The 12,640-nt window shown below is 36.7% G+C and overlaps 1 protein-coding gene across 21 annotated transcripts in view; it reads right to left on the bottom strand.

Moving 5' to 3' along the window:
- Positions 1-12,640, bottom strand: part of SDCCAG8 (SHH signaling and ciliogenesis regulator SDCCAG8) — a 247,588-nt gene that overhangs the window by 162,976 nt on the left and 71,972 nt on the right. For all 21 annotated transcript variants that reach the window (XR_014817478.1, XR_014817477.1, XM_021064178.2 and 18 more), the window contains 2 exons: positions 4,773-4,907; positions 1,765-1,881 (listed from right to left, as the gene is read on the bottom strand). Coding sequence is in view for 19 of the 21 variants with exons in the window: in XM_021064178.2 (XP_020919837.2) it covers positions 1,765-1,881; positions 4,773-4,907 (252 nt within the window). In the remaining 2 variants the exon portion in view is untranslated. The remainder of the gene's footprint in view (positions 1-1,764; positions 1,882-4,772; positions 4,908-12,640) is intronic.

Raw genomic sequence — 12,640 nt, 5'->3', positions numbered from 1 at the left:
TTGAAACTGTCTGTTCAGTACAAAATAGTTACAAAGAGCACCTATAAGGTTTCCTCAAATTCTTTCCAAGAGAAAAACAGCAATAAGCACATTACATTTGTGAACATCTTATAACTGCTCAGAGGTTTGATTCCTGACTTTCTGACCTCCTAAAAAGGCGCAACTCTGCCTAAAAATAACACTAAAATCATTATGAAAACTGTTCATGTTTCACTATTTAGCAGGAAAGATTTACAAATGAAAACTGCTCCTTTTAAACTTCTGCAACTTCAGCCTCTGCATCATTACTGGTTATTTAAAACGAGATACGGTGCTAAAGAACAGATTACAAATATTTCCACATGTGATTCATTTACAAGTGATATTCTAATCTTAATGTTCCTATAGTGTTTTTTCTCTCTAGAATATTAAAATGTAATTTATAAATAATTCAGGAGTCTTCTTTATTATACGTTTCTAGTTAGTCCAAAATATTATGCTAGCTGATGCAACAGAGTAACACAAAAGTATACAGTAATGCTAGTGAGTGTGACAAAATACCTTAAAAAAAAAAGTCATAATACATCAGAAAAGGAAAGTTCTGTGTTGGCTGGTAGTCCTAGATCTCCAGTTCCTGATAGGAAGGATTTTTAATTTCACTATCAGGCACGCCCCCAACTGGATGGAATAAAATAATTTCATTATTTGTACATGTTAATAATTCAGAAAATTCTGAAAATTTAAAACTCATTATAACACTTGGAATATAGTCACACAAAAGCAGAATTTGATTTTGGTTCTTTAGATTTGCAGCCACAACTTGAAAACTTTTTTATACTAAATTTCATTATCACTTTCATTTTCAATACTTTTCCTATTTGTCTTTGTACTGTTTGCATAGAGAGTTGATTGTGTTGAAAGAGAAGTAAGTTGGAAATATGGCAAAAAGTGTTGAACTAGAAATATTTTTCAAAAAATTTAGTTAGGGCTATCTACTTTTAAATCAAAGCTATTTCTTTGAAATAATGACACTGAGAACTCAGTCTTAATTGAATAAATGGATGTATCAACCTGCTTTCATTGAATATAAAGAATTAAAGCTTTCAATGTTCTGTACTACAACATAAAATTAGAAAACCAAAAGTCAGCCTATTAGAACTGCTTCTCCAAAAATTTTATCCACGTTGTCAATTAAAATTGGAGTATCTACAGGATCTCAACTAAGATTTAATGTAAAACATCTGTTCAAACTGAAATTGAAGTAAGCAGCATTTTTCCCTAACATTTCTAATTTCCCTGAATTTAGGCTTCCTGAGCAAACATATTCATGGTTATCTTAGTTAAAACTGGTTTCATTCTGCCAACAATCAATTTGATTGACATATTTACATATCAACTCATCTCATCTCACAAATTTTAAACTTTTTCTCTTAAAATTGGACTCGAGTTGGCATCTTTTGAGAACTTTATGTACATATATTTTAGGTTCAAACTGTGCATTAGAACATTTTTTTTTAACTTTTGTAAGTAATAGACACACACATCTAAATGTATATTTATGACCTGTCAGATTGAAATTTCATATGCATGCAGTTGTATTCTCACAATTTCATGAGAAAGGTGATAATTTTAGGCAACTGTAAATGAAGTTCTTTTAATAGTATAAATTGGATCATTCCATTAGTTAGAAACAATAGAAATAAATGACTTGGGAATAAAACCACAACTTTAGAAAGAAACATTAGATAGTCTTTAATTGCTGCAGATATACTTATCAAATCTTACCTGATCTTTAATTTCAAGATCCCTTTTTGTTTTTGTTCTGTACTCTCTGTGCTCCTTTTCTGCATCATCCTTTTCCATTTTGATTTTATTCAGTTGATAGCGCATTTCTCCACACACCTGTTAGATTATAAAAACTGGATCAATAGCTGCTGGAATCTAACAGACTATCCCTGCAATTAGATCTTCTGGTGCCCTCTAGAGGTCATACAAATAAAATACAATAGAACTTTCCTGAGAATGGCATTTTCTATTAGCATATTTAATATATTCTTATAAGATGTGGAGGCAATATCAGACATTACTGAGTCTAACGATTTCAAATTACAGCTAGAGACGTGCATAACTAGGGAATTTGAGTAATACGTCCAATATTTTTTAAGGTAAACTAATAGATTCAATTATATATTACCATTCAAAATACACTATCATCTCATTTTTAACTGGGAAAAATTATTAATTAAAATATTAAGCTATATTATTATTCATTCAAATTGTCACAGTTAAATAGACACTCTATATTATAAAACTTTCCTTTAAAGATTTTATCAGTTAGGCTTTTATTCAAGGAAATTTATAAAGGAATTTTTCTCTCTGCTAATAGGCTATATTAGTAATATTTAGGTGTAGAGTAGGACCCAGTCAAAATTTACTATCAGCTTTGTAGATAATGTCAATCTTACCATGCACAACACTACGTGTTTAAGTTAAGAAAGGTTATCTAGTGAAAGTCATGGACTGGGACTAAGCCAACTCTGCTTTTAAAATAACTATAGCATTCAACATTAAAAGAAAATAAACATGTAAGTGAAATAACTTTAATATATTATTGAATAATAAACATACATAGTGTCTTAAAGTTGATTATCATCTTTTATACATTTTTTCCCCCAATCCAGGGCATCTACAGACATATAAATATATTTGGAAAATGTAATTAGCAGATAAATCTAAACAAAGAAGTTAGGAACCTTTAAGATAACTGAGAGCCTGTAGAGAGATCCAGTAACACACAAGTCTGTTAAGTCAGCTTCTAAGTTACAAATACAAGTTTCCAAAAATCATGTGTCATCCATTTGCTATATTTGCTTGAAACTTTTCAGTTTTGGTAGTTCTCCAAAAATGATCATTAGAACTTGAGAAACTGGTTTCATCATTATTGAGGTATGAGAATCTTATAAAACCTATATACATTTCCTCTGTTTAAAGAATACTTGAAACTAATCTGTGTTCAAAAATTATACTAACAAAAGAAAAAGTCAGTAAGCTTTTCCCCAATGATCCTCAAAAAATCTACAAAAACAATAATATTACTAAAAATTATATTTGAAATTCAAATATCTTCAATGTGTGTGAGTTGATCCTTCCCATTTCAAAAATAACTGGTAATTTACAAAAAGTTACTAGTTAAAGCCAGATAAAATTTAAAAATTAAGAATGACAGAAAAAAATTATAGGCTCCCTGACTTTCTTCACTAGTCCAATCTATTTGATTTACATATATGAATGAAATTTTAAAAATCCAAATCGTAATACCAGAAAATAACAATTATACAGTCATGGTGTTTAAAGACTAACACCAATACAAAATTATTACATACAGATTTAGATATTCATCTAAGCATTAGGTCCTACTGAAAATAATTTTATCCCTAATTTTCTGTTTAAAGTTTCCCTGCCTCACTAATTTCAGTTCAGCATTTGCTGAGTTTATCCATAACACTTAAATTTCATCTAAAATAAATCAACAAATTAAATTGAACTAGAATGATACTATCTCAGGGGTGAAAGCAACCTCAAGGCATAACTCTGATGTTTGAGTCCCTTGGGGCAGTTCTAAACACACAGCAGTCATTCTCTACAACACCAAATTTCAACAGAAAGTTCTCTCCTGACAATGAACTGGAAAACCTCAGTACAGCTTTCGCCTCTAAATCAGGTGAACCGTTTCCATCCCTCTGCCCCAGTTCCCTCACTTCTACCCCTACCTCCACACAAACACATCAATTAGATTGGCAAATATGGTATTTTAAGCTTCTATATTAGCTAGGTTCCATTTTAGAAAGCAGATTAAGAACTATAGAAATTCAAGGGGGAAAAAAGAAAAAATAGGCTTCCTTTCCTAGTATATATTAAAGTTAAATTACTGAGATATAAAAAGCAATAAAGGCATGAAAAACATGTCAACATTTAGGAAAATATGTGGAGAAGTAAAATGCAATATGAACTAGGCATGTATTTTAACAAAATTATCTGTGTATGTATTGATGAAAAATAAACTGATTTAATTCTTTACATCACACATGTCCACATTTAGGTACTTAGTTAAAGCAACGATTACTGAAATCTACAGAGACTTCCAGTGTTTCTTAAACATGGACCTTAGCCAGTTAGGACCATTCAACGTTTTAGCTCTTGGTTCACAAGTTTGTGATACCCATAGTTTGGACACTGATACCATAGTGTAAAGTATAACTTTAAGGACAAATAGAATAAAAAAGCTGTAGTACCGAATCTTGGTTTTAGAGAACAGGTCTGAAAAGGAATGAGAGATGGTGAATATTTTTACGTTAAGCACACTTTGCATGTTGTAAATGTCTTTTAGTATTATTGTAAGACCAAACCTATGCTATCTCTGGCAAAAAAAAAAAAAAAAAAAAAAAAAAAAAAAAAAAAAATTACGCCTAATTGACTAATTTAGCAATACAAGTTTTATTAAATATTCAGTAACTAAATAAATAAAGCTGGCTTACTTATAAGTGTGTCTCACCAACTTAACCCTTAAGCTCTTCAAAGACATTATTTGTGTCTAATTCATCTTTGTATTTGCAGCACCCAGCAAAGGGCCTGCTGATAAGAAGTAAATGTTGAACAAATAACCATTATGTGGACATTTATTATCTCGAAATAACAAAACTTTTCTACTAGAAACTTCTTTCTGAGCTTTGCGCATCAGGAAGAAAATTTTCAAAGAAAATATGTGAGTAAATGGTAAACTAAAATCTTTATACCTTTGTGACATCCATTTCCTGGGAAGCAAGCTGGTTTTGAATTTCTTCTAGTTGATTAACAGCTGAAATTTTCTCTCTTGTAGCCTTTTCCACCTGGGTCTCCAGTTGGGCAATATTCTGAGATAGAGTCAACACCTGTGAGAGGAAATAAAAGTCCCAAGTGATAATATCATTGACAAAATAAATACTTAAAATATTTTGAATTAACAAGAGTCTTGGCTTACAAATCATTTCTCTGTGGATTGGGTATCTCTATTACTTTACCTTTTCAACTCATCTATCTCCCTAGACTTAAAGATGTACTGTCCTCCTGTTCATCCCCTGGTCTCTGCACTCATTTTGGAAAACATGTAAGAAGAGGATAAAATCAAAGTTTTGGTGCAAAGTCTAAGGTGACATAGCAGACACTCACGTAAGATATGGAGGAGATAGTCATGAATAAATTTCAGAGATGTCAAGGAATCAGATCACTCTTAGGCTGAACGGGAGAGCTGGAGAAGATTACCTTTAGAGAGAGCTACTGGTGTTCTACAATCCCACTCCACTTCCCCCAAAACCAGCCAAGAGGAGGGTCTATGCAGTTCCCTTTGTTGGGAAAAACCCCACCAGCCCTGCTATCTAGCTAGCACTATTCCTCTTGCAGGATTCCTCTTAGCCACTGGCTCCACTCCTCCAGGAAGGCTTCTTTGACTAAACCCCAGTACAAAATAGGCACCCCTTCATATACGCATGGCTGATTCAGCTCACGTGTTGGGACAGTCATGGCTCTGGCTTGTAGCGGGCATCCATCTTCATTGACGGCTGCCCCTACGGTCCTGGTGGTTTAACATTCTGACCACCACTCTGGCACAAATGCTTACAACAACCTCTCTTTATCTCCACCTATCTCTAGCACGGTCCTTAACACATCACACTTTTTGAGTTGTCTGTTTCCTTATTAGACTAGAAATTCCTCAAAGGTGTGCTCCTCAAGAGGTATGATGCTTAATGTTTGATAAATGCATGAATCCTTAGAATAAATAGCTTTTCTGAAGAACTCTCTGGATATCGGGTTCTTAGTTTTTCTTCCCAGGGTTATAAATGCTTTCTAGACCTTAGATCTAACCTTTAGAGTTTTTGGCTTACAAACACATTTTACTTTGCTCCAGTAAGCCAAAATTTTCTACGTTCTTAATTTCTCATTTGCAGCAGTTTTAAAGTGATAAAGACATGTTACCTTACCCCAGAGCAAAACATGTAGGGATATGTATATATTAGTTTTTAATCAGTTAAAACAAAAACTGATAACAAATTGAAATAATATTTGAAATCTACCATTGTACTCTAACATGGGTGTGAATTCGACACTAAAATCAATAACCAAAATTTTACAAAAAAAAAAATAGAGATTAGAGATTCTCATACTAAGTGAAGTCAGAAAGATAAAGACAAACACCATATTATATCACTACTATGTGGCATCTAAAACAAGGCACAGATGATCCCATCTACAGAACAGAAACAAATCATGGACATGGAGAGCAGACTAGTGTTTGCCGGGGGGGTGAGACAGGCAGGGAGTTTGGGGTTGGTAGATGCAAACTATTACATTTAGAACAGACTGAGTAATGGGCTCCTATTGTACAGCACAGGGAACTATATCCAATCTCTTGGGTAAGAACATGATGGAAGACTTAAAAAAAAAAAAGACTGTAAGAATGTGTGTGTGTATGTGTGTGTGTGACTGGGTCACTTTGCTGTACAGCAGAAATTGAAGGAACATTGTAAATCAACTATACTTCAATTTAAAAAAAATCAAGATTGCCTTTGAATTACAACTAAATTTGCCAATATTAAAATGTGAGCCTTGGTAGCTATTTTCCAATTTAGATGGTAGATGTATTAATTATCTTTCCTGGGGCTTGTGGAGAATTGTACATGTAACTTAGGATTGTTTACATGTTCTTATCATCAAAAGATTGGCTGCAAATCTAATTTGCCCATAAAATTACTTTTATGAATACCAAGCTATGAATTATCCTTATGCATATTATGATCTGAAATAAAAATTAAAGGTCAAAAGAAGTTAGATTTAACACATAAAAATATTTTAATTAAATTTCCTTAATTTAAAAATTCACATTCATGAGTATCCCTATTATGAAACATGTAATTACAGCTTTTCTGGAACTAAAAACAGAAAATTTAATTACCAGCTACTAGAAATCATATGCTGCTTATTTATGTGGATTTATGCCTTATGGTAAACATCTCAAATTGTGCGCATTTTTGAAGTAAATGTGCAGACATTTACTTTGCTAATGGTACATTCAGAGTTGGTTTCTTAGCATGTAACAAATTGTACGCCTTCCATATGACTCCCTCCCTCTGCCACCCATCACTCCTTTCCTCGGCCCACTACCTGTCTGCTCCCTTCTGTCACCCACTTCTCGAGGCCTCCCCTCCTGTTGTCACACCTTCTTTTTCCCCACGCCCACCATCTGGAAGTCAACGTTACACGGCAGGAGTTTCTCCACCCACATCTGTTGCAGAGACAGAAGGAACACAGACAGCTGCAACACTGCTGGATGTCTGGGGTGTTGACATCAGGTAAGTCCTTTAAACTTTGACAGGGGCAAGCAAGAGACAAGGACACCCAGGATGGGAGGGCTTGACGGAAAGCTCTACCTTACAGCAGTCCCTGGTATACTGAATGTGGTATAAAGTGGTACCTCCCATACAAGAGGTACCAGAATTAAGGATTCGAGCAATGGGTTATTATTGAGGGAACCCGACTGAGGAAAACTCACAAATCGCAGGGGGTATTCAATAAATAGATGATTGAAGAACTGATTGAACTAACAAACTTAGTGGCTGAGTGCAACCAAGGACCATTACTGATGCCAACAGACAAACTCACAGCGAGTACTGTTCATAAGGAAATGATTCGAAATCTGTCTAGGTAGAAGGCATCTGCTCTCCTAGAGCTTCCCACATACATGATATTTTTAAAAGAGTAAGAAGCAAGGAAAAAAGAAAAATAATAAAAAGATGGAAAGAAAATCCACCAGTCTCACGAGCATTCCCACCACGAGCACAGCAGGGATGCTTGCTCCAGCCCTAACTATGAGAACCATGTTGTTACGATTAATTGTTCAGACTCCCTGTTAGGTTAACTTCCCGTGCTAGCAAGTTTTAATCCCCATGGAGAAGGAATATATTGGATTAATTTTCAGTTGGAAAAAAAAATGAGATTCAGAAAATTAATTTGCCCGAATTCATTTCAGATAATAAATAAAAAATAAAGGTGGGCTTTATATTAAATTCTGTCTGCTTGTAACCAAGACATAGGTCCAAGAAATCTATCCAGTAAGGCTATTTCTTTCTCTCTTGCTAGAGTGAGAATAACAGTCACAAGGTAAAATTTGTTAATTTGTCTACTCTAAGCCAGGTAGTATATTAAGTAGTTTCAAAATATTTACTTATTTCATCCTATCAACTGATCAATAGATCAACTCCATTATTTATGCCTTTGAAATGGGGAGAGGTTAACTGCATTTTTCAAGGTCATAGAAACGTCAAAGTGGACTCAACACTAAATTCTTTTACTCCAAAGCCTCCTTCTACCATTTCCTGTGAGAGTACTGGCTTCAGTGCTAGGATCACTTTCAGCTCATTATTCATACATCTTTATTTAGGGTATGACCTTGAGAAGAAATGTCAACTAAGGCTTACTGGGGGTAAAAGGAAAAAAAAAAAAAAAAAAGACTCAAGCTCACAAATGCATTGTATTCCAGTTGCCACTTTCACTCATAAAATAATTAGCAGTTTAAGAAAATTACACATGAAAGCACCTGGAATACTGCCTGGCCGGATTTCAGCTATCTTTTGCCTCTTCTTATCAGGAATTCTCATCAACATATCTTTACATAGTAGAACTGCTCAGCAAGAACTCCTCCCTAAACAACACAGAAAAAAGTCTCCCAGGTGGGAAGGGTAGCTGATCTTTGCTCTTGATGCTACCCTCTCGGTCTGGCAAAAGCAAGGCTCAGCTCACAACTTCATCTACCTCCTCATGCGTCCTTCCTCGTGTTGGTTATAGCCAGCATTCTCTCCTGCACATTCTGCATTCCTAAATCTTGCCTATTTGTTGGAAGCTCAGTGAAAATGCTGCCTTCTCCGCAAAGTTTTCCATGATCTCTTGCAGAGAGGAATCTGGTCTGAGCCTCTGAACTCCTGGTATTTTAGTCAGGCCTTTCCAATGGCACAGGGCCTTTTTTCTTCCCTTTGTGTTCATTCAACAAATATCTATTGAGGGTATTTTATGTGGGAGGGATGTGCCAAGCAATAGGGTGTTAACAAACCATATATTCCAGGGACTCACAGTAAATTAGGGAAGACACTTCAACAAGAATTTGCAGTAAATTGAGTTATAGAAGCCCATCAGAGGGGCTCCCCAAAACTCCTCATTGGGAGACTGTGAGGAGAGGTGGCATCAAGAAAAACCATGAAGTGGCTGCCTGACGGGAGGGGGAGGGAGTGGGAGGGATCGGGAGCTTGGGCTTATCAGACACAACTTAGAATAGATTTACAAGGAGATCCTGCTGAATAGCATTGAGAACTTTGTCTAGATACTCATGTTGCAACAGAAGAAAGGGTGGGGGAAAAATGTAATTGTAATATATACATGTAAGGATAACCTGACCCCCTTGCTGTACAGTGGGAAAATAAAAAAAATTATTAAAAAAAAAAAAAAAAGAAAAACCATGAAGGATGAGTCAGAGGCCAGAGGAAGATTCCTCTAGGCAGTGGGGGGTAGCAAGGAGGGAAACAGGAGGGAAACAGGAGGGAAAAGGCACAGGCGAAAGCTGGAAATGAAAAATAGCATGGCAGACTGGCAGGTCTCCACACTTGAGGAGGTGCAAGCGGGTCAGGATGGTGGTGATATAGGAAGAAAGGAGATGACACTGCACAGCCAAAGAGAGAAAGAAAAATGTAAAAGATCCTACATTTTATCCAAGGGGTTAGACAGGGACATGAAAGGACTGTAAAACAAGAGACTGACCTATTGACGTATTCATTTTAGAAAGATCATCTCTGACTCTTCGGAGCAGACAACAGATGAGAAGGAGGTGAGACTGGAAGCAAGGAGACCATCTGGGGCTGGCGGAATCATCCAAGGGTGATGTATGAAAGCACTGGGATGGAGAGACAGGGCAACGTAAAGTTGCCCGGAGCCGGAATCCCTAGAACTTGATGACTCAATAATGTCCGGGGTGAGGGAGGAGGAAGAGACAGGGATGACAGCAAGATTTCTGAGTTGGGCAACCGGCTGAATGAATAAATAGTGTTTCTACTATGAGAGGGAAGATGGGGAGTGAAGCTGTTCAGGAGCTCACTAAAGAGATAAAGATTTAGGAATCAATACCATATATATACTTGAAATCAAAGCCTCAAATGTTTTAGCCATTTTTAACACCTAAATCTAAAGCTCTCTGCTAAATTTTAAAACCTCCTGTCAAGTTGCTTTCTGGACATGTCGCCTTCATTATCTCAAAGGCACTTTACCACAGTAACCTAAAAGGCACACGTCATCATGCTCCCAAATCAAGAGCATCGATTCAGAGACATGAAAGAGAATCTTTTAAGGAGAGTAAGAACTGAAAAATATTCACTAAAAATAGCACAAGAAGGTCTCCAGTGAATACAGCAACAGTAATTTCATTGGCTAGGGGCACAAAAGCTGAAATGCAGTGGGCTCAACAGTGAGTGAGTGGGGAGAAAATAAAAACAACACACATGGACAAATCTTTCAAGAAACTTGACTATTGAGGGAAAGAGTAAGGAGGGAAATGGATTAGTAAAGTGGCTTCCAGTCTTGGCTGCACATTGAAATCACCTGGACAATTTTTTAAATGACAGATACCTCTATCCTACCCTCAGATATTCTCCCATGAGTCATTTTGGATACAGATTGAGCAATGAGTTTTTGGAACTTTTGGGTAGCCAAGATGGAGAAAGACTAGAATGGTTGTTTCTTTCAACAGATGAGAGAAAAATATTTGAGTATTTTCTTGATGATAAGGAAGAGGCTGCAGTGAGGACAGGCTGAAGATTCGGAAGCGGAAGCGAGCGGGGAACTAATAGAAACAGGTCCCCGAAGTGGTGGCAGAGGTTGGGATCCACAACAAGGAGAAAGGATTAGCATTAAGCCCCTCTCCCTCTGACCAGAGTGCAACACAGGTGCAACTGTGCTTCAGGCAGAGGTGGGGGGAAATAAATAAGTTGAAGTGATTACACCTAATCACTTCAACTTCCTTTGTTAGGAGAGTAAGGCTCTCTGCTGAGGATGAGAGGAAAGGAGCTGTGGTAGAGAATTTGAGGAGAATAAAAGCGATTTGAAATAGTCCTTGCAAGATACCATCACCTCCTACCTGGACTACTCCAATTACCTCCACCTGATCTCCAGGCAGTCACTGGTTCTCCTTCAAATCTCCTGACAGATGATTTTTTCCCAAATGTAAATGACACTATGACATGGCCCAATTTAAAGCCATTCAATGGCTTTCCATCACTGCTTGCATAAAATTAAAAATCCTTCACATGAATTTTAAAGCCATTTACGATATGGTCCCTGCGTTCTTCTCCCAACTCATCTTCCACTGCTCTGAACCTAACTTCAATGCTCCAGTCATCTGAGCCTTCTCTAGATTCCTAGAAAGTATGATGCTTTCTGGCTTCAGAGCCTTGGGAATGTTGTCTTCCTGGGTCTGAGACTCTTCACCGGACCACCCCTTCTGAGTCTCGTTTGCAAAGTCTCTTTCTTGGGAAAGTCTTTCCTGACCTCCGAGACTAAGTCATATTTGCCTGTTATCCATTCTCATGGTACTCTACACTGTACCTTCATCGGTAAAAAAAAAAAAAAAAAAAATCACTTTATCACGGGTAAAAATCAGTAGTAGGTGTTTAACGCCTACCTCTCCCTCTAGTCTATAAGCTTCATGAGGGAACTGCATTAGTCCTGTGACTACCACATTCCTGGGACCTCCAAATAGTATCTGTTGCATCCTGAATGAATGGGAGAGAAAAGAATGCATAGGAACACTGCTAAAAAGCACCGAAGGAGCCATGGACACTAAAGACCATTGGTGGTGTCACCTGCAAGACTGTGGGATTTTCTTCAGCAACTGAGATCACCAATCCAGGTCAGAGAAGGTAGGCAGTTAGTCTGAAGTACAGTTAGGTTTTGACAGGCTTCTTTGTTTTTTGATTTTTTTTTAGGATAAGAAAACAAGGGAATTTATCTTGCTTCGGGTATCTGTGAGACTTAAAACTCACTGGGCAGAATTTGTGATTTTTCTCTTTACATGGCCTCGGCTTGCACATCGCCTTGCACACCACAGACTCAGTAGGTGTTTGAATGCGTCAATGATCACATGTTGGTATATTGTAAGACAATGTGTAGGTCCAAGCTGTGAGCCTGCTTTGACAAAACAAAGCAACTAACTGTGGTTTGGGTTACTTCACGAACCACATCTCACTTAATTTCACTTTCCTGCAGCATCTTTAAAGACAGTTCCACTAAACTCTGCATTCTAGTCTGCTACTGCTTTTCAAATACTGCCCATTTCATGTTGTCTCTTCCTTTTGCCTCTAATTTCTCCCTTCCATTTATTCATCTGGTGATGGTGATCATTCATCATGCAATTTGTTAGAACCTATTTTGTACAGAGTATAGAATCACTTTTTTTGGGGGGGGGGTCAGTTGGTTTCTTACAAATGAAAGGGTTTTTTTTTCTCTTCTGAAAGTCTAATTTAGAAGTGGGGATGAAACAGGAGAGTCATCTCTCCTTGATTTAACCAAGGTTGAAATGAAATCTGGGTACCTG

This window comes from Sus scrofa, chromosome 10 (assembly GCF_054392235.1).
Source record: "Sus scrofa isolate SSC_HxYL_T2T_F1_AM1 chromosome 10, Sscrofa_HxYL_maternal_Yorkshire_Landrace_v2.0, whole genome shotgun sequence".
In the NCBI taxonomy this organism is placed as follows: domain Eukaryota; kingdom Metazoa; phylum Chordata; class Mammalia; order Artiodactyla; family Suidae; genus Sus; species Sus scrofa.
Note: the sequence above shows the minus strand (reverse complement) of the source record. Positions and strands in the feature narration are given on the sequence as shown.